General features: G+C 35.8%; 1 protein-coding gene across 3 annotated transcripts; it reads left to right on the top strand.

Moving 5' to 3' along the window:
- Window positions 1-1509: 1509 nt before the first annotated feature.
- Window positions 1510-20156, top strand: LOC110034088 (protein sym-1). 3 transcript variants are annotated; one of them, XR_002295015.1, is made up of 8 exons: window positions 1515-2010; window positions 9649-9736; window positions 14728-14822; window positions 15034-15106; window positions 15696-15788; window positions 15868-15954; window positions 16149-16308; window positions 18849-20156. XR_002295015.1 is itself a non-coding variant. In XM_020738348.1 (7 exons), the coding sequence occupies exons 1-7, from the start codon at window positions 1631-1633 to the stop codon at window positions 16227-16229; spliced, it is 897 nt and encodes a 298-aa protein (XP_020594007.1). In that variant the 5' UTR covers window positions 1515-1630; the 3' UTR covers window positions 16230-16416. The 3 variants fall into 3 exon arrangements, 1 of the variants encoding a protein (XP_020594007.1); XR_002295016.1 differs by lacking the exon at window positions 18849-20156 and having other exon boundaries at window positions 1510-2010; window positions 15696-15793; window positions 16149-16237; XM_020738348.1 differs by lacking the exon at window positions 18849-20156 and having other exon boundaries at window positions 16149-16416.
- Window positions 20157-23155: the final 2999 nt, after the last annotated feature.

The raw sequence follows: 23155 nt of genomic DNA, 5'->3' as shown, positions 1-23155 counted from the left end.
GTAATTTATTAAAATAGGCCCTTGAAAGCTAATAATTAGGGGGGAAATATGTAATTGAACATTCATACCCCTATATCTATAAATATGTGTCATGTCAGAGTAAAATTTTATGCATTTCACGGTTTTCTATTGTTTCTTCTTCATCCTACTACGCTCTATTACATGGGTGTTTTTCCTAGACACTTTTTTGATTCAACAATATAAGTTTATTTTAGACTAATGTAAAAAAATCTAAGCTTTAATCTTCGACTCAAATGGTCATTGACTTTCAAAGAATGTTGATTCCCAAATATCTAAATTCTAGTACCTATTTACGGTGGTTTGAAGTTAATTTAATTGATTTGCAATAAAGTTCCAAAATAATGGTTATATATTTCAATCAACTTAGCCTCAAAATTGGTGATATTTTATTTTTGCTATTTAAATTTTATGATAGTTGGCAATTATAAGTTATAATGAGACCCGCACTAATCTAATTTTATTTGAAAGAGCTCACACAAAAGCCTTTACCATATAAACACCTCAAGTAGGAGCGGAACCGTCATTATTTTTCAAGATAGACAAAATTTTAAAAAAATTAGTTTTTTTAAATATTGGGCAAAATGACTAAATTGCCTAAATTACATAAGAAAAAAATATTTAATTTTACTATTTGTATAGAAAAATTATAAATTTTATTGGGGACAATCGTTCCCCTATATACGACCAGGTGCAACTTATGATGAAAGGGGTGAGAAAACTGCATTAGACAATGATAACACTTGGAAAAAAAATGATTTTCAATAATTATTATGAATGTGAATATCAAATTTTAAGTATTAGACATGTGAATATATAAGAATTATATGTTATGCATGTAAAATTTTCAAAAACAACATTATAATTGGACTTTATTTAGGACTCTTTTGACATGACAACTGGCCGCCTTTTCATCTCAGAGAAAGTTGCGAGAACACTAACTATTCGTTTGACCGACTTACTTCTCCTTAAATGCTTTTATGAGAACTACATGTATCTCTAATTTAGAATCGTGATATCAGAGCCGTGTTCCGTTGCTTCGGACCTCCATTATGCTGTTTAGGAGAGGGAAAAAGCCAACATAATCCAAACAATTAGTTTCATAAATATTAACAGGTGATATTTTGAAAATATTGGGATGATATTACAAATATAAAATATGTGAATAGAACAATCGCTGCCCAACGTAGAGGTTTGCCAGTGATGCTTAGGGTGTGTTTGAGCTGGCAGTGTAGTATCGCACCATAATTTTTTCTATTTGGTAAAACTGTTTTTTTCACGTGTTTTAACAAAGTTATAGCTAAAAGTTGGGTTTTCACGTCATATCTAACTATTTATGGTGGCTATTAGAAAGTTACGGTTTATTAAAAAAAAAACAAGTTTTTTTCAATACTAATCACTCAAAATTTTGGAACAATAACTTCAAGCTTCACAACAAATTCTACAAACGGCTGTTGTTGCCCAAAATACCATAGTCACAATGTTGCTTCACAAATTCCGAACCGAACCGGGATCGGGTGAGAATTTAATTGCGTCCCCGCCCGACCCGATCGGAACCCTCGGCCATAAGGAGTGACAAGGGGCAGTTCGATAAATCTCGACAAAACCCACGATGATGCTGTGGCGCGGATCGAAAATAGCGGCAATGCTTCTCAGAAGCCCCATTGCCTTCGAATCCTTACAACCCCTATCGGCTATCTCATCCAATTTTCACAATATCTGTCGAATCACTTCCATTCCGGTCCCGCAAACTCTACCCAGATTCAGGATTCCAATTGGTTGCTTCCAATCTCCGACCGTAGGAGCTTGTTCTAGGGTTTGGGGATCTGTTTATTCCAGATCGGATCGGAAGGGATTTGATTTCTTCATGCTTCAAGCGGTTTTAGATAGAGGTTCTGGAGGCGGCGACGGGTTTAAGGGTTCGGGAGGTGGTGGAAGTGGCGGCGGAGGCGGGGAGGAAGCCGGTGGTAATGGTTGGTCCTTTTTATCATGGTAATGGTAATGATTTTATTTTATTTTATTTATGTTCTGGTAATTTCGAACACGAATCGTTATGCACATTCCCTGAAATGTGGCTGCTGTTATTCTTTTTGTTTTATTTGGTTTTTGGTTATTCTAAATAAGTTTATGTTCGGTTTTTGAAATATGTTACACAGTAACTGTTTTTTTTTTTCTTTTTCGTGTTTGATAGATTTTTATCAAATAATGCACGCTATTGTTTGCAGCGTTTACTTTTCTTCTTTTGCACTGGCAATGTATGATTTCTGCGACACAGAACCTGGTTTCTAATTGTACCTTGCAAGTTTTGTTAGGTTGGATTCTTTAAAACACATTAATTTTAGAAGAAAATAGTAATTTACTGCGCATATCTCAGAATGCATGAGTGAATGTTGTTGTATGCTAATAAAAAAATGGCATTTACATACATGCTACACAATTCTTTTGTATTTACATATCTCACACCCAAACATTCACATTTATGCACACAAAACTAAAATATTTAATATCACAAAGTGCTATGTGGGTAAATATGAAATTTTAGGCATGAAATATGTAAATACATAAGAATTGTGTGCTACAAATGTTAATTTCATTAAACAAAATTGTAATAATCTTTTATTTTGGTTATGTTATATTTTTAGAAGGTGAAAGATATACGTATAAACAACCAACCAAACAAATAGGAAAAAAAAGGAAGATTTAATTCAACATATGTGAGTGACATATTTTAGTGATTTTAAAGATGAAAACAAAAAAGTACTTTTATTAGAAGGAGATATTCAACATAGGTGAGTGAGATATTTTTATAATATTTGCATTAAAGTTTTTGAAAGTACGATCAACTTTAGTGATCTTAATAACATTAATAATAATAATTTTTTTTTGTTTTTACTGCCGTATCAAAAGAAGTTGAAGAGACTTTATAGAAAATCAATGGTGAAAATTCAGTCGTACTTGATGATATATCAATAGAAGTGTGGAAATATTTATGAGATTTAGTAGTTTATTGGTTTACTAAACTTTTTAATATTATTTTAAAAACTAAAAAGATGTTCGAGGAGTGGAGGAAGAGTAATTTAGTCTCCATTTTTAATAATAAAAGGGATGCATTAGACTGTGGAACTTATATAGTAGTTAAGTTAGTGTGTCATACGTTAAAATTATGAGATAGAGTAATTGAACATAGGTTAATACATGATACAAAGATTTATCATAATAAGTTTGGATTTATGCCAACCAAATCTATTATGGAAGCTGGATGCACATATGATTTTTATTGATTCAAAAAAAGATTATGATAATGTTCCAAGAGAAATTATTTGGAGAGTGCTAGAAAAGAAAGGTGTTGATGTGACTTATATTCAAGTCATTAAATTCAAGGTTGATGTGACTTATATTCAAGTCATTAAATATATGTATACTAGAGCTATTACTTGTGTTTGAACAAAAGGAGGATTGACAAAATATATATATATTTTTAATTGGATTACATCAGGGATCTGCTTTAAACCCATATCTTTTTGCTTTGCTTTTGGATGCCGTTACTGGACATTTACAGGAGGACGCACCACGGCGTATGCTTTTCGCTGATGATATTCTTCTTGTGGATAAAACTAGAGAAAGATAGAGAAAGAGTTCAAGAAAGAAAAACTTGAATTATGAAAGTCTACATTAGAGTCTAAAGGCCTTCGTTTGAGTAGATCTAAAACTGAATATATGGAATTTAGTTTTAGTAGTAGTAAATTTAGTGATAGATTTGTAATAATGGGTGATCAAATCATGAAAATGTGGGAACGTTTTAGATACCTTTAGTTTATCGTTCAAAGCGACGGTGATATAGATGGGGATATTCAAGTTGGATGGTTGAAGTGGAGGACTGCATCGTTATTGTGTGATAGAAAAGTGCCGCTTAAACTCAAATGAAACTTTTAAAAGATGATGGTGAGATTTGCAATACTTTATGACACATAATGTTGGTCTTTAAAAGAGAAGCATAAAACTAAGTTAAGTTTTGTTGAGATGAGGATGCTTAGGTGGATGAGTGGCTCGACACTTACAAACAAAATACGAAATGAAGAAAGGGTTTGTGTTGTTCAAGTTGCAGACAAGATGGAGTCGTCTTAGATGGTTGGGTCACATTAATTATCGACCACGTGATGATTCGATTAGGAGAGTAGATGCTTTAGATTCTTCTTATGTTAGACCTAAAAAGACTTGAACATGTTGTATAAAAAATGATCTTAATTTATTAGAACTAAATGAAAATATGAAACTTAATAAAACACAATGAAAAAAATGATTCATTTAGCCAACCCCACTTAGCGGGATAAAGGCTTGTTGTTGTTGTGGTGGTGGTTATGCCACATTTTAAATTTATTGAAATGTGGCGAAGGCGACAGTGACTGTGGGAGTCGTGCATTGAAGTAGCATAATATTTGAAAATCGCCGATGATTTCCAATTGCAGGGAAACATATGTTTTTGGGTAATTCAAAACATATAAAGAAGGTTAAAATGGTAGTATAGAAAATAAAATAAACTACCAATACAACCCACCAAATAACCTTTCAACTAACAATGTATTTTCTTTAGATGAGACGTATGTTTTTTGTGTAATTCAAAACATATAAAGAAAGTTAAAATGGTAGGAAAGAAAATAAAATACACTAGCGATGCAACCCACCAAATAACCCTTAAACTAACAGTGTATTTTCTTTAGATGAGTGGTAGTTTATATGGCATTGTCGTCTACCTTTAAAAACTAACAGTGTATTTTCTTTAGACGAGTGCCATCTAGCCTTCCATGCTTGTTACTTCCCCCTTAAACCACAACACCATCAACCTCGACTTATGCCCTAGTTTGAGTTGTCTTGTGTTTTTTTGTCATTTTCTATTTTTGAATGCTTTGGTTGTAATCTTTATTTGAGTTCAATAATAAATGCTACATTTTTCATTATTGTTTGGGTAAAACTCCAATATGATTTGGTATCAAAGCTAGTCTAATGCTAGTTCCATCCTAAGATTTATAGCAACCCCTATATCACCCCCCTCTCCTCCACAAAAAAAAAATAATAATAATAATTTTTTCCCTCCATCCTCAACACCTTCCTTCTACGCACTCCCAAAACATTAACCGTGCCTCCGTGGACATAATTGTCGGAATCTGATCATGAATCTACCATGGATGACATACAACGACTACACCACCAAGTGTTACATCGACTCGATGCCATCTAGGAAAGAACCCAGTTCGGGATCACCATTGACCGTAACAATGAAATCCATGAAAGAGAGCAAGAGGAACACCTGAATCCCTTCTTTAGGCACGATTCCAGTGGAGAAAAAGACCTGACAATATTAACGAAGACATATATATGAGATGTCTGTTAAAGGATAAAAAAATGGAGTGTCTGCTAGAAGCTACAGAGATGACGTGCCTATTGGATGATATAAAGATCTTGGGATAAAGGTGGACCTACCTGACTATGAGAGGAGTGGATCCAGTTGATTTCCCTGAAAGGATGCAGATTGTTCTCGATGAGAGAAGGGTAAAGCTCATTGCTATCAAGCTGAAGAATGTTTATTTTTGGTGGGAGAATCTGAAGAGAGAGACAGAGAGAAGGAAGGGCCATAATCATTTATTGGGAGAAAATGAAGAAGGCGATGCAGCGAAAATACCTATCCCCGCACTACTGCCAGGATATTTTCTTGAAGCTCCACTATCTGCAATAGAAGGAGCTATTAATGGAGGAGTATAAAACAAAATTTATGGAACTTAAGTTGATGCGAGTCAAATGAGAGGTAGGAGTACACCATAGCTAAGTATTTGGGAGGCCTGAAGCATGCCGTCAGTAATGTGATCCAATTTCACCCCTATTGGATACCGAGGAACATGTAAACTTTAACACTGAAAGTGGAGAGACAATATAATCAGATCGAGCAACCACCGACAGTCAGACAACTGCCCACATTTGGAGACTTCAGGAGAAGCGCGCCTTAAGGAATGGAGCAGACTGGTCAGGAACAAGACAAAGCTATTCCGATTTAGAAGAAACCCGGAAAGAGTAGTGCGCCCAGTGCGGTCCCAACAAAAAAATGATTCTGATGGCAAGTTTTTGGACATATCGTTTCCATTTTCCCGATGAGCTGAGTTGTGTCCTTCATTGAGTAGGGGGCAATGGAAGAAGTGTGTGACCCAAAAACAACTGAAGAACGGGGTGAGGAGTACCGGCTCTCGCCGGATGAGGGCGAGATGCTGGTAGTTTGAAGGGTTCTAAAGACTGAAGATAAGAGGGAGCAGTTGTGGCTTCACCACAATGTATTCCATAACTATTACACTGTGAAAGCGTTTACACTCTCTTCTTTGATAAAGGGAGAAGTAAGAATATTGGGTCCACACAGATGGTGTATAAATTAAGCCTCATGATTCAGAGGCAATAGGGTCAACATTGATAAGAAGTGTCTCGTGAAGTTTTCGATTGGAAACTAATTGTAGGATCAATCTTGCTGCGACGTGGTGGCCATGGATGTCTGCCATCTTTTGTTAGGGAGACCGTGGTAATTTGATCATCAGACTAAGCATGATGGGTTTGGGATTACCTACTCCTTGACCAAGGATGCATCTACATAGTCCTTATATCTTATATGGAATTCGAGATTGCCGTGGCCCTTGCCAGTAAAGAAGTTCCAATTGGATCTGTTTAGCTGATGATGATAGAGGAAAGTGGGACAAAGGTGCTAATTCTAGATATATGCCAAATACTACAGAGAGGATTTCAGGACATCATGATGTTACCTTACCACCAAAGTCACCATGTTAAAGGGAGTTCAGTCTGTCCTCACGTGGGATAAGGATAAACCAATCATGGGTAACCTTTGGAAGACACCTTCAGAGTATATTTGCCACGAAGAGCCCGTCCGATTTAACGGTGTACGCTCGATTGTTAGATCGATATGGATGGCTACATGTTAATGAGGAACACTCCTCAGGTGTTTTCGGAGACTATGTAGTCAACAATGAGATTCAGATGCTTTTAAGGCCGCAATCAAAGATTCTCCAACCTTGGGAGGTTACAACAATATCGTCAGCTTCAACGTGAAGGCAACAAGTTTGACTAATGAGGTTAAAGCTCCCTCAATTTTGGGAAATTGACGCGTGCATCTCCTGCTTGGGAGCGGGACTCGTGCCTCCCACGCTTAAGTGTGCGGAACGCCTGCTCATCTGGACCAATTCGGTCTAGGTTTTCTTATGTTGTGGAGTTCCAGCCGGCCCTCAACTTGTTCCTATTTATCCTATTGTTATATATTTGCGTATCTGTTGTTTTGTAGTTAGTTTTTCTGGTGTTTTCTGTTGTGGCAGTTGTCAACATCTCCAAGTCTTCCCTTATAAGGTTGTATCCAAGGGTGAGTGGTGCTCCAACTATATTTCATTATGAGGTGGTGATTATCCACAACTTTTCCACCCAAAAACTTTTGTTTTGTTATTTTTCTGTAGCCTCTTCCCACTCAACTGCCTCCCACCTTGTTGTCTTTTTTTCCAGTCGCCTCCTACCCCGCTGCCGACATTTTCCAAGCATCCACATTGCCGCTGACCCATTATAGCCACTGACCACTTGCTGCCGCCCCTTCCATACATCTACCACCCTATCCCAACTATTGCTGCATGCACTATTGCAACATTTCCTCTACCATCTATCCTCCAAACAACCCCCAACTTGCGGACTTTTGACCATATAGTGCTCCATTCCTATTACTTTCCCCTTGAACTGCGACACTACCATCCCTGATCTATGCCATAGTTTGAGCTGTGTTGTGACTTTTATCATTTCCTATTTCCAAATGCTTTGGTTGTAATCTTATTTGAGTTCAGCAACAAAATACATTGCCATTTGTTGTTTGTGTAAACTCCGGTATCATTACCTGTACCTTGCTGAACCTAAAGGAAACTTATTGGTCTTCTATTACCTATTAATTTACAAAACATGTATCCCCCCCCCCAAAAAAGGAAAATTAAATATGAAGGCCAACACACATGCACATATAATTGAATATTATTTCCCTTCCATTTTCATGGATTGAGATGTATGACTACTAATTTACCTTTGTAACATGACAGTGTCGCATAAATATTATAACTCTCTTTTCATTCCATACGCAACCCCACTCTTAAACCACCTAAAACTCCTGCATACACTATTATCGATGCTGCAGTCTAGACATTACTCCCACTTATAAACCACCCAAAATTACCGAGGAGTCTTCTATTAGGAAAATTGGAGGCTAATTAAGACGATCACAAATTCTTACAAAAATTTCGCACAACATCATGCTTGTAGAGCTCTGAGGTCATACAGGTAACCGATGATTAAAAATTGAGGGTAAATAGGCAATTTGAATTCACCTCCTCATCTTACCCTGTCATCACTTGAAAGAGGGGTTTATACCAAATAAATTGAATACTGATCAACTGCATTGCCAGTTAGCCAGAGGGGAAATATTTCCATATGGAATACACACACAACTTTGCGTGCGTAATTACCCTTCAATAACCTTCGCTTCGGGGTTATTGAAGGGTTATTGGTAGGGTATTGGGGTCTTAATTCCAATAACATATATAGCCTCCCAATAACTTTCGCAGGTTCTATTTCGGTGTTATTCATATGTTATTATGGGGGGATTGCGGGATTATTGGAGTACGCACGCAGAGTTGCGTGCTTATTCTGCATGGAAATATTTCTCTAGCCAGAGGGCTAACATAGGCACATTTTCATTCTCCCAACAGAGGAATGTGACTCGCTGCATCTGGAAAATATGGATTCTATGAACTAGGCATATTAACATGCGTATATATTCAACATTGCATACAATTATTCTTTTTTTTGTATTTAGTTTATGCAAGTAAGTGGTGGCTAAGCAATGTTTCATGGTGGTGTATGAACAACTGTGGGAAGCAATAAAGTTTGGCTCTTATAAAAGGAACTTTAATTTTGAATAATATTTTCTGTACTTATATTTAAAGTTTGTCACAAGTCAACAAGTATGCTTTTTTATGTGTTGAAAGAGAAATGGTTATGAAAGAGTACAAACACTATTACATCTTGTTAACTTACTATTTTACTGTCTTAGATTTCCATAATAAGTTTTTGAACGTATATGAAATGAGTTCTTAACAACTGTGATATGAAACTGACGTTCAAAGCACTGGTGTTTGAGCAGATTTTCCTAGGTAAGTTGTAGTTTCCATCACATGCAATTTTGTGATAACCTTTATTTGTTAATGATAATTTTAAATTTTAGTTGGGCATATCTGCTAGATATAACTTAACATAAATTTAATCGTATACAAAAATAACTATTATTTTTTAAGGCATCCTTACATATTCTTTGCTAGTTCTACTATTTCTCTTCAGATTTAAGCTGTATTTTGATGGTTTTACTATCATAAACATTATTGTATAGTAATGCTATATATATTTCCAACAGCTTTGGTTTCCTTCTGTCCTCATCCTGCCTCGTGTTTCCTCGACCTATGCTTTCACATTTTCAACATCTACTTAAAGAAAAACTGGTTTTAGATGCTTTGGAGAGAATAAAGATTGTATTTTTAACGTGTTTTAGCTCAAGTTTGCCAGGTATCTGGCAGCTCTTGATAAGCACCCAGTGATAACAAAGGCTTTGACATCTGCATTTCTTACTCTTATTGGGGATTTGGTATGCCAGGTATTTTGATTTCATTCTATGTTTCAATTTGAGAACTTGACAGGAGTCTTTTGCCATATATTTTTTTTCACAATTGTGTTGAATAGTTGTCATCATCATCATTTACCATATTGATTTGGGGTTACCCCTTTTTCTTCTCATTGATAATATTTGATGATTTGCTGTGAGAATAGCAAATTTCATGATGAATAATCACAAGTTTTCTTAATTTTTTGTTTGGTTGTGTTCTTTCTTAAGATGAAGACCTTGTAAATTTTTTTGTGTTTCGACGAAAACTAATTTTGGTTTTTATTGGTTAGACGTAGTTTCTCCAATTAGATGAAAATCCTGCAATTTATCTCGCAAAGTTGTAAGGATTGGCGACGAGGCGCTCAAAAAACATCAATAGTTTATATATTTTGATTGGCGGTGATTAATGTATCATTTGATTAGTCCATTATTGAATAATTTTTTGGTATCAAGATCTGGGCTTTCCAACTGGTTTAGAACCTGATCTTTTGAAGATGCCGGGCCAATGTCATATTTCCGCCAACTTACTGTTGTTCATAGCATACCTGCTAACTTGGCCTTCTTCATTTTGGGAGTCTCAAATTCTCTTTTTGGTCGAGTTCCTTATTCTGTTCTCTCCCTTATGTTTACCCACCTTTATGCTTTTCTTTCTGTACCGTTTTTTTTTCCTCATTGCTTCTTCTAATTCCCATCTCAATTTGATCTCACTCACCCATCTGTAGTTGGCAAGTGGTTTAACCCAAAACGTGCTCTGAATTGTTTCTATTTGTTGTGCTTGAACTAGACAGATTAATGATGAAGCTTATTTGTCTCATTCACATTTACCGTTTTTGTAAATGAGGTGTTTTGTTGTATACTTTTATTGATAATATAGTTCTAATTGTTGAGAGATTTATTAAAATAAGCAGAAGCTTAGAATAATGAGAATGTTTATAAGCATGATGTTTAGAAATATTGGAACAAATACCGAGTATATGATATGTAAGTTTGAAGAGTTTGATATTAACAATTATTAATCAATATTGTTAGGAGACAGGGTGATATCTCGGTAGGATGGATTTAAGTGTTTTGAATCAGTATAGACGATATGAGTGAGGATATAGTTTTTAGAATTAAGATTGTAGTAGTCTATTCTGAGTATTATGTGATAAAGTGATGTCATGAGAAGGTAAATTGATGTCAGATGTCGAGTGGAACCACTGTAATACATTGGGATTTGTCAGTGTTAAAAATTGTGGGGCTCACTTGACATGTGGCTCCCCACTATCGGACTCCAGATGCATCTGAAATCCTGATGTAATATTTTTTCCAGATTTTTAAGGATCTTGGGTTCAATGATGCAATGAAGAATGCAGATCACTTACAAAAAAAAACTTCAGATATCAAAGACCATAATTACACAAAAATTCAAGTTTTTAGATGTAAACAAGAAAATATAAGAATTTGAATAGAAATGATAATGCAACGATTGATTAAATTTAAATCAATAATAATTTTGAACCATAAAAAATCAATGAGCAATTGAATTTCTGCTGTTGATTCCTAGTTTAACAAATATGACCAAAATTAGGGCTTTTGCTTTAACAATAACAAAATAATAGAGCTAAACTTCAGATATCATATCCTAAGAGTTTACTCAGTATTTGGCTGCATTTTATCCACTAAACTATCTAGACTGTTGAACAAGATTCCAATTGAACCCAACTAAAATTAGCCAAACCATAGAAATCAACCTATCACTAGAGTATGAAATACAGAGTGTATACAATTATTGTTGATGCTTAGCATAAGCTAAAATAATAAAATAACAATATAACAATTGAACACAATAAACAAAATAAACTGTTTTTATTATTTGTTTGTTTGAAAATTTATCTAGAATAAACTTGCAGTCCTCCATCATAAACTTTATAAAATTGCCATTTAGCCCATGCTGTTGTATGGATTAAATTGTTGAATGATGAATTAAGGAATAATTATGTTAAAATAATGGTTAGAGAGCCATCTATTGAAGACAAGGGTTTTTTTCATCGATATATTTTGTGTCACTTGAAAAATGCTTTCATGGATAAAATAATACATGGTAGAAAATGCACTCATTAAATTGATAAATTAAGTTAATCTCAGAGGATTTGGAAAGTAAATAGGTAGACCTAAAATAATATTTATAGAAGTTTGTTATGCCGGCGGTGCTTAGGGGCAATTGAGTCCTTTGTTATTTATTATTGCTTTGTATATAAATATGGCTAATAAGTTAGTGTTAGATTTATGCATGAGATTGTTTTCTTTGAGTCCAAGTGTTAGGGATTGAGAGAGATTTGCTACCTCCCAAATTGTAGGATTTGGGAGAGATTGTACCTCTCAAATTGTAGGTGTTTATCCTTTATGTGTTGTGTTTTTTGTGTTATTGAAGGAAAAAAAATTATTTTTGCCTTCATTTATATGTGAAAATCTATGCGGGATCGTATCTAATTGGTATAGAGCCTTCAATCTAGGAAGGAGGCATCTCGACTGTCGAACGACGTAATACACAGTGCCATTCGATCCCAATTTGAGTGTGCTAGGAAGATTATGGCGTGCCAGTCATGATAAGAGCTTTCTAGGATCTTAACGATTGGATTGCTCCTTTGTGACCGAAACTAGTTGTGAAGAAACACACCTAACTGGGAAGCCAACGATAGTATCAACCTACAAACTGTGAGATCACGACATACAACAACTAAACAATCACAATATAGTTACCATTAGAGTTAATTGGGACTCCAACATCGGGATTGTAGCGTACAGGGCAAATGAATGAGGTCACGACGACCAAACAATCACAAAACAATTGCAATTAGAGCTAGCTGCGATGCCAACATCAGGATCACAGGGTACAAATGACATCATGACCGAATCTCTAGATGCGGTCATGATTGGACCTAGCTGTGAAGACCGAAGGGATATCAGCAAGTACAGAGAAGCAATGTAGAGAAGGCGTGCCCAACTTGCGATACAATAGTGATTCGGGCGATCTGGAAAGTTGAGGATAGATCACAAGTTATGATCTCGTGGTACGATCACAATTCAGGATATCTGGGAAGACAAACAACAGGATTTCAATGTACAAGTATTCCTCCTTTATGATTGAAATCCGTTCTGGGAAACATGGTGCCCAATAAAGTAGATGAATTGGAGAAAGAGGCGAGTCAAATTAGATGTGAAATGGAGGAGCATTTCTCTTCCTTGGAGGGTAGGTTCTGGTCTATAGAGGAGAGATTCACGCCCTTGAAAAAAATAATGAAGATGATCATTGAGTTTCATACAAAATCGCCTTAGCCGGTCACGAGATCGAACGAAGATGTCTGGAGCTGACGTGAACAGTAACAACCTGAAGAAATTGTGTGGCATCAAGCTTACGTTGCTTCGGAGTCGAGTGAAAGAATCAAGAACAGTGCGAGCTGCATCAATCAGAAGGATTGGTGCGAAATTATGAGAGTTTCACTGCTTATGGAAGATCAGGATTCGCAAGATCAGACGAAGGAATTGGGAGCACACTAGAGCGACAACAAACAAAAGTAATTGCATGGCATCAAGACAATATTGCTGCTTTAGGTGGATTTGGAGCCCTGGGTTCGAGCGAAGAAGTTGGGAGTGAGCTCAAGCAAGCAATAAAATTGAGACCGAGGGTTTCTTCTATCAGTGTGCGCCCTTACCGCTACTCCTAGGTATAGAAGGACTCGATTGAGAGATTGATCCCAGATATGTTGGAGGCGGGGATCACACATTTTAGTTTAATTTTCTTGTTTAGCCCAATCTTGCTAGTGAAGAAGAGGGATGAGAGTTGGTGTCTCTGTGTGGATTATCGTATAGTGAATAAATAAACAATACCTAACAAATTTCCAATCCCGGTGATTGGCGAGCTACTGGACGAGTTGTGTGGGGATGCAATATCTTCCAATCTTGATTTGAAATCAGAGTACCAACAGATTCATATGTAACTGAAGGATGTACGCAATATGACATTTCGAATTTATGAGGGTTACTATGAATTTCTAATTAAATAGAAAGGATTGCCATATGATGACGCAGGGGGGAGTCGAACAACTTGATCCAATAACTTTTTTTTTTCGTCAAGAGGACAATGTGTCTATTTGGGAGGGGAGTATTATTAGGCCAGTATGTAAGGGCAATTTAGTCCTTCGTGAATCTAAGGGTAATTTTGTCTTTTGTTATTTATTATTATTTAGTATAAATAGGACTAATTTGTTTAAGGGTTATGTTTATGCATTCGATTGCTGTCTTTGAGTCTTAGGATTAGGATTTTGGAGAGATTTCTTACCTTTTGAATTGTAGGATGTGGGAGCGATGGCTTACCTTTAGAATTGTTGGTGTTTATCCTTTATGTGTTGTGTTGTTTGTGTTATTGAAGAAAGAAATTTATTTTTATTTATGTACGAAAATCTATGCTTGATCGCAGCAAAGTTTTTCAAAATGATTTGTAAATAATTGGTTTATTATCTCAGCAGCACTCAATGGATACTGACGTAAATTGAGGATTTGTAAAACTGACCTCAAATTATTGGCATACAACTAATGATGATGATGTTGGTGGTCATATTTTGATAGCCGTATATCCTGTTCCTGGAAATACTTGCCTCATATTGGGATTCAAGGATTAAATATTTTGGGCTTAGATCAAGGCTTCTTCAAACTTAATAATAGTCCCTTGATGATTGTTAGGGTTGCAATATGGTTTAGGGAGAACAATAATTGCTTATAATCTGATTCATTCCAGTCAATACAAACCAGATCAGATGAGTTTTTGTCAAAGACAAATTCGGTAGTTTTGTAAATGCTATTTAAGTTTTGAAGCACTTTTTGTTGGCCACTATTTTCTTTTATTCTCATATTTTTTTGTTCTGTTAATCACGAGTTTCTTTGAGTAGTTGCATTTGTTCGCATGCTTCCCTGTTAACCTCTTCTATGTTTTTATCTGCCAGATTATGATAGATCATGTCCCAAAACTGGATGAAAGGCGGACATTTGTGTTCACTTTCTTGGGGCTTGTGTTGGTGGGTCCTACACTGCATTTTTGGTAATGTTTGCTAATTTTTTTCTCAACTTTGAAATATGTTGTTCTATCATAAAAAATGCATGCAATTACGAATTTTGTTGCCTTTTGAGATTTTATTTTTTGGTCATCTGGAATTTTAAGACGAATGACTTTTTTTCTCTTAATTTTATTGTGTTTTATTTACATGAAGTTTATGTTTACCTTGCCTATCTAACACGATGATCCTTTGAAGGTATCTCTCTCTTAGTAAGCTGATCAGCTTGCCTGGAGCGTCGGGCGCTTCCTTGCGCCTTTTCCTTGATCAGGTACATTATTGTTTTAGTTTTTGGAAATTTAGGGCTTGTTTGTGATCAATTTTGTTTTTATTTATAAAAATATGTTTATTAAGTATATTTTTTATTTGCTTTTTATATTGTTTCTAAAAAGAAATTATCATTATTTTGAAAACACTCAAAATTGTTTTTAAGTGTTTTGAATATTTTTAAAGACAATCATAATTTAAGAGACCATTTGGGATTTTAATTCTTTTTTTATTTTTATTCTGTTTTGTTTATGTTTTAACTTAAACTAAACATATTTGGTATGATATAACATGTTAGGTGTTTTTAAAAATATTCATAATATTTTTTAGATGCTTTGAGTGGTTTTAAAAATAAGCTATTTTATTTTTAAAAACAATAAAATACAAAATATACACCACACAAACGTGTTCTTAAAATAGAAGCAAAAACAAAGGTGGTCCCAAAAAAGCCCTAAATAAATTGCCAAACATGTTTTGTTTCGAATAAAAAAGAACCAAAATATAGAAAATAAAAAGATAAAAGTAATCCCGAACTGCCTCTTAATTATTATCCTCACCAAATCCATTTCCTACTGTGTTATACTGTGTTACAGTTTTTCTTCTCTCCCATCTTTATCGGGGTTTTCTTATGTGCGCTTGTTACATTAGAAGGAAGGCCTTCTCAAGTGATACCGAAGCTCCAGCAGGTAAGGTATTAAACAGTCTTATCCTCGAAGACAATCAAGGTAAAGTGCACTTATTTTTTTATGTTTTGTTTGCTTTTAGGAGTGGTTTTCATCTGTGCTAGCAAATTGGCAGCTGTGGATACCCTTTCAGTTCCTTAATTTCCGGTTTGTTCCACAAAAATTTCAGGTTGGATGATTAACTTTTCTAATCCATTTAATTTTCGATCTTCTAATGATTTGATGAAAGAATGAAGTGGTTGAAGGGCTATTAAGTTGCATTTTTATGGTATTTTGTTATTGTGCCACCAAGCATGAAATATTCCGATTACCTCATCTTACAGATGTTTTTTATTCTTGCTTTATTTTTAATGTCGATGTCAGGTTCTTGCTGCAAACGTTGTGGCTCTTGTATGGAATGTGATTCTATCATTTAAAGCGCACAAAGAAATTGTTGTCAAATAGGCATGCTTTGTTCTGATGGAGATTGCAGAAGTCAACATTTTCGTGATTTTATTGGTGCTGAGATGCAATTGTTGCATATGTAGGTTTTTTCTTACTCATTAATGAAAATTTAGATATATGTATTGTGGAATATTAACTAGAATTATAAATTGTTTTGAAGATGCGAATGAGTTTTAATTATAGTAGTGCTGCGTCAATAATTTATATAGGAATGATTGCATTATGAATAGTTTATAACGATGTAAAGATGCCCAAAAAAAAAGGGTGTAAAATATGTAGAATAAAGATTGAGTGTATAAGATGCACTTTTTGTGTGTGTGATACAGTCAACCTTTAATTAATGTTATGAGAAGATAAATTAATATCTATGTGCAATAGGTTTAAATATTATGAGTCTTGTCATATGGAAGTGTGGAGATATAGGTGATGATATAATTTGTGGAAGTTAATGTTAAGTGGTTAAATTGAATTAGTGTCTTAGGATACATCTGATGATCATTGGGAGGATCTGCATCGACAAACTCACTCATCTCACTCATTTCATTAGTCCTATGTTTCTCCTAAAGGGATGCATCTAATTCTGACACTCGAGAAATTTTATGGGAAGTATTTTATTATGAAGTTTGATTATAGTAATTCTAATTAGAGGGGATTTAATTACAGGGTCTTTCCTCTATTAGAAATATTTCTAATCTATAGAGATTGAGTGTGTGTGTATGTGTGTGTCACATGTATTTATTGGCAATAAGAAAGAAGGTAGTCTTTTCCGTTACATGATATCAGAACGCTTCGTCAAATCATTTTGTCTTTGCCTTTGCCCACGTCTCGCGACGTTGTCGTCTCCCTTCAACTTCATCAACGACTTTGTTTTCATCCTGTGAAGTATTCATTAGTTTCCTTCGACATCATTGTTGGCATCTTTGTCTTCTTAGGTTGTCTTCGAGTACTTCCTATGACGTCATTGTCTGCATTTTGCGAGTAGGTTGAAGACTTCGACTGCTTCCCACGAAGGCATCGTCTGCTTCTTGTGAGACTTGCTTCGCTTCGAACGGTGTCATCTGCATAGATTTCACCTTCGGTTTTTTCTGTTTTTGCTTCATCGGCCCTGTCCATGTCGACAAGATTAGGGGCATCGACGAAGGCGACATGCTTTGCTCGGTCCGCATATCGGTTGTTATGCTTTGCTCGGTTTTTGTGTTCTGCTTGATCCGGGTCTATTTCCTCTGATCTTTAGGTTCAATTTTTTTTTTTTTTCATTTGGAGATCGTAGAATAGTGGTTCAGTGAGTTATTTGTGTCCAAATTTTTTGACAGTTCTTTCTTTAGTACTGAATGGCATCGATTATGACCGATGAACACAAACATCTTGTGACAGATTTGGTTTCATCAATAACGAAGATTACAAAGGAAATGTTAAATTACATGAATTATTTTTACTGGAATAAAGTTGTGAGACATTATTAAATAAGTATTTCTCAACAGAGTCACTTCATTGATAATCCTCCGGCTGAGAGTGACTTGATATTCTAAGTGGATGAAAGTGTATGCTCAACTTTTGATTTAAATGCAGAATTCTAATGAACCTGATCAATTCGATCTTATTCATTGCGACTTTGTTAAAGATGTGATTGGGGAATTCGCGTTCGTGTTTTCTGGGAGAGAAAATATTTTTCTAATATTTGATGTATGTAAGGAATTTTATCGTGCGAACAATAAGATCAGTCACTTGGCAAGTATCACATGTACTTTAAACGTGTGTATGAAGAATTGAAAGCAATATTTCCCTTTAGTATCAATGTCTAGATTCAACAGGCTCAAAGAGAACAAATGACTATCACGTGCTTTCTAGCTGGCCTCAACTCTCAGTATGAAGATGTTAAATCACATATCTTATTTGACCCTGGATGTATTACTCTTGGAGAAGTATATAATAGAGTACTGCGTACGATCCTGAGTTTTCAGGCCTCATCTTTACAACCACCTGCACTTGCTAGTCAGAAAAATACAAATATTAGTAAACCTCAGCTCAGAATAGTTATAGAAGTGGAACTCTGAATTTTAGAAATTAAGAGTTGAAAGTAGTGTGCTATTACTATCATACACATGGCCATACAAAGAGAACATGTAAGTAGTTTCTCAGAAAGAACCAGAAATGTTCCAAATTACAGTCAGATCACATTGTCACTACTATTGAGGCATCTCCGGGAGAGTCAGATCACATTTTCAATACTATTGAGGCATCTCCGAGTCAGACTCTCCGAGCTCTGCTGATGAATATGCCAAGTTCATCAAATTTCAAGAAGCATCCAAGAAATTCTTATTTATCACTGCTCTTACTGAGTTAGGTAACAATAATATTTGTCTTCTTTCACCTTCCACACAATGGATCATTGATTTTGGTGCTACAAATCACATTAATGATATTCTAAAACTTTCATCACTTTAGCAGATAGATCCACCTTTAATGTTCTTAATTTTGGCACTATCAGTATTACACTCACATTATCTCTGACTTACGTTCTCAATTTATCTCATTTTGTTTTTACTCTTGCTAATGTTAGCAAAATTACATGTGCTATTAATTATTTTATTTTATTTTACTCCTCACTATCTATTTCAGGATCTTATGACAAAGAATTATTGGTAAAGGGTGATAATCGCGCGTGGGGCGATGGGGCGGAGCTATACATTTTGGTTAATGAGATACATCGGTGCGCAGCTTGTTCCAACACTTTATCTCCTTTTGGGATTCATTGATAATAACTTTCTCATGGGTTACAAATGAGACTGGTGCGGTAGTCCCACCCGCAATGTGGGATGACACGGAAGTCGTGTCCCGCGATTTTGAATGGCAGGACGATGTCGAAGTCATGTTTTGTGACTTGGATGACATGGGATTTCAACCGTAGTGGCTTGGACCGAAGGGCTGATCAACTCTTTACATGTATTTTCCTCTTATTGGGAGTGGGGTCCACTCCTATTTACCCTAGGTATATAAGTATGTTGTTTTTGTGTTTTAGGTCATTTTCTTCGTGTGTTTTGTTAGCACGGCCGTTAGTGTCCGTTTTCTCTTTTCAATGGTTGTATCTGAGGGATTGGGTTGTGCGTCGACTCTCTCTCTCCCAAAGTGATGATTATCTTCTCCTATCCTCTTCCGCATCCTCACACATTGCTTCCGGCTGCTCCTCCTTTATTGCAGCCGCCCAAAATAGCCTCTTTTGGCTGTTTTGTGCGGTTCCTGCTTTCCAACTGCCTTCCCCACCCCTTGACTGATGTTCCAGCCGCCCATATCTAGTTTCCTTGGAGCTTCACTGCTGTTTCAGCCACGAGAAACGTTCCGTTGTAGCCTTGGCTGGTCTTCCAGCCATTCCAAACCATTTCACAGCCACCTAGCCATCGTCCCAACCCCTCCAATGTGCTACCATCACTGTTCCAGTTCAACATACCCACAGCCTTTGCTGTTCCAGTCTTCCATCTTGCTATCGTTGATGTTCCAATGCTCCCCCTTTTCCTGCCATCATCTCGGATAGTCATGCGACATCGATATCTTCTGCGTACTTGCTGTCCGGAACCCAGAAAATTGTTGACTTGCTATATTCTGCTTGTCAACAACCTCGTCCGCCATCCCTTCACCTTCTAGACCTGCGCCGATCACCACCGCCACCTGAGATTCATCATAGCCCTATGTTGCTAGTCGTGTAGTTATTTTCTATTTCAGCCTGTTGTGTGTCGTGTTTGTTTTTGTTTTTCCCTTTAAGTGTGTTAGTTGTAACCGTCTATTTGCTTTCAATAATATTATGTGCTTTTTTCTTTTGAGGTTTCGGTTCTCTGGTACCAGAGATGGAATCTCCGATAGGCCTAAATATCGAGCCTTCTTTCATGGTTATTTTATTTGTTGACTTATTGACTGATTTGTCTCGCCAAATCTCCTTCATCCAGACATCATTAATGGGTTGCCTCGGTTGGGATGGATGTATCTAACATGTTGGGTTATTACACCGCATCAATGTATCACTGCTCCCCAATTTTAAGTTTTTGTTATATATAACCCAATTCCTATATAATATAATATCATATCTAACACTTGAACTTTTTATTTTTTACATATATAACACACAAATCTTTCATACAGAACGAAAGAATTGTGTGGTATGCATGCAAATCTTTCTATTTATAATATATAGCATTGCAATTTTTTTCTCTTACAAGGTAAACGCTGCTCCATTTCACTGGATTGTTGTACTCTTTAAGCCATTTGAATTTTAGTCGACTATGGAAGATTTGTTATGAATTGAAACTACACTTATTCATATATTCCTTGAAATTCCTTAATTCAATCTCACAGGATATATATAACTTTATATGGGATTTGCTTATGCATAGCCTAAGTTTCCTTACATAGAGTCGATCATATCAGAAATTTGGTTAGGAAGCTTGGCCCATGCTAATGTAAGTCTCAAAAGACATTATCATGAAGGATATATATGAATTCATATGGGAATTGCTTTTGCATAGCCTAAGTTTCGTTACAATACTCCCAGAGTCGATCATATCATAATTTTGTTAAGGAAGCTTGGGTCATGGTAATGCAAGTCTCGTAAGATGTAATGAATAAAGTGTAGTTTTATGTGTAGGTTTGGAGAACTAAGAAAAAATACAAATATTTTTGTTGATATGAAATGTTTGCTTAAATACAACTTACTAGAATCCTAACTTAGGAAAGAAATACATCAATATCTTCAAGATTACAAGAATCAAATTAAATAAAATAAAAATAAAAACTCTTATAATTAGCTGAAATATATATAAATAGAAAATAAAATGAAATAAATAAAATCATCAAACAAAGGGCGAGAGAAATTCTTTGTATGAATATCGTTCAGTTGACCAATAGATAGAACAAACGGAACACAAATCTCCTTACAATCGATTTTCTCCTTGATAAAGTGACGGTCAATCTCCACATGTTTGGTATGATAATGTTGGACCGGATTATGTGCAATGTTAATTGCGGCATTATTTTCATAAAAAGTTGCAAAGGAACGGTGACTGACACACATAACTCACCGAGTATGATGCATAACCATAGGGCTTCACAGACATCTAAAGATAGAGCGAACTCTGCTTCAACAGTACTATGGGCAACAACAAACTATATTTTTACTTTTCCAATGATAAGATCCTCACACGAGGAGCAATAACCGAAGGTAGATCATCGATCATGGACATACCTGACCCAATTAACATCAGTATAAACTGCAACCAAACGAGAGACATGACGAGTGAACAATAAACCCGAGCTTTTTGTGCCTTTTAGGTAGCGAAGGATCCGATGGATAGCAACAAAGTGGTGCTCATAACGGTCATGCATAAAATGACTAACGACACTAACGACATGAAAAATGTCTGGGCGCATATGGGCAAAATAAATGAGCTTTACCCATGAGGCGTTGAAAGCGTGTTTTATTCACCAGAATGATATTGGGAACTTCAAATAAATTTTCATTGAAATGCATTGGGATAGCTATCGATTTGCAAAGGAATATAATAGTCTAAGTAAATAAATTCATCACATATTTTCGTTCGGAAAGAGAAATGCCCCTAGGGGACTGAACTACTTCCATGCTTAAGAAATACCGGAAAGAACACAAGTCTTTCATCTCAAAAGACACGGCGAGGATGGACTTGAGAGACTACAAGGCTGATATATCGTTACCTATGAGCATAATGTCGTCGACATAGACGATGAGGATGGCAATATGGTCGCCAGACAAATGGAAAAAAATAGCGTATGATCAAATTGGGCCTGAGAGAAACCATGGCCCACTACAACTTGTGTAAACCCAAACCAAACCTGTGGGTAGGGGTGTAAACGAGCCAAGCTTGGGTTTAAGCTTGACTCGTGTTCGGCTCGTTAAAAAATATCATTGTTTGTGTTCAACTCGTTTATATATCGAGCACAAAAAAATTATTTGTGTTCGGCTCATTTGTTTAGTAAGCCAAATACTTGTTGTTCGCGAATAACGAGCAAATTTGATAGCCCGAGTCACACAACCTTAGGATGTTAAGTGTAGGGCCAAAATTTAAATCTTATTATTTATATTTAAAAATCCATTTAAATAGAATTTAATATTTTGTACTCTATTTTTTAATTAATAAGTTTACTTGATTATAAATTTTTGTAGCCTTGTAGTCAATTATATAGAGCCAAAATGAGTCAAACATAAAATATGTTCATTTGTGGCTTGTTTGCTTAGTGAACGAATCGAATACGAGCTACTTAACAAGCCGAACGTGAGCTGTTTGCAAACAATGAGCTATTTTGACAGCCCTACTCAAGGGGACTGTTTCAGTCCATAGAGAGACTTCTGCAATCGACACACTTGTCTACGAGAAAAAGTTGAGTCTTGTCTATAAGAAGAAATCGAGTCTTGTCTATAAGAAGAAATCGAGTCAAATCCCGATAGGAGACATAAACCTTCTTAGTGAGATCATTATTAATAAAATCATTCTTGACGTCCAACTGAAGTAAGGGCCAATCTAGATCACAATTAGGGATAACATGGCCTGAATGATATTTAATTTAGCAATGGGAGCAAATATCCCATCATAGTCGATCTCATAAGTTTGTGAATGTCTTTGGCGACCAATCGCTCTTGTTGCGTTCAAAAGAGTCATCAAAGTTAAATTTGGTGCTGAGAATCCATCGACAACCTACCGTTTTCTTCCTGGGGGGAGATCAACCATGTCCAAGAATGGTTGCGCTGAAGTGCATTCAGCTCGTCCATGACAGTAGACTTTTAGGCGGGTCAGCCATAACCACCTCAATAGTGGATGAGAGACAACAATCCGTTAAGGATGTTGCAAATGTTTTTTAAGGTGGAGAGAGGTTGTGGAACGAGATGTATTTTGTCATAGAATAAAGGA

This window comes from Phalaenopsis equestris, unplaced genomic scaffold (assembly GCF_001263595.1).
Source record: "Phalaenopsis equestris unplaced genomic scaffold, ASM126359v1 Scaffold001343, whole genome shotgun sequence".
In the NCBI taxonomy this organism is placed as follows: Eukaryota; Viridiplantae; Streptophyta; class Magnoliopsida; order Asparagales; family Orchidaceae; genus Phalaenopsis; species Phalaenopsis equestris.
Note: the sequence above shows the minus strand (reverse complement) of the source record. Positions and strands in the feature narration are given on the sequence as shown.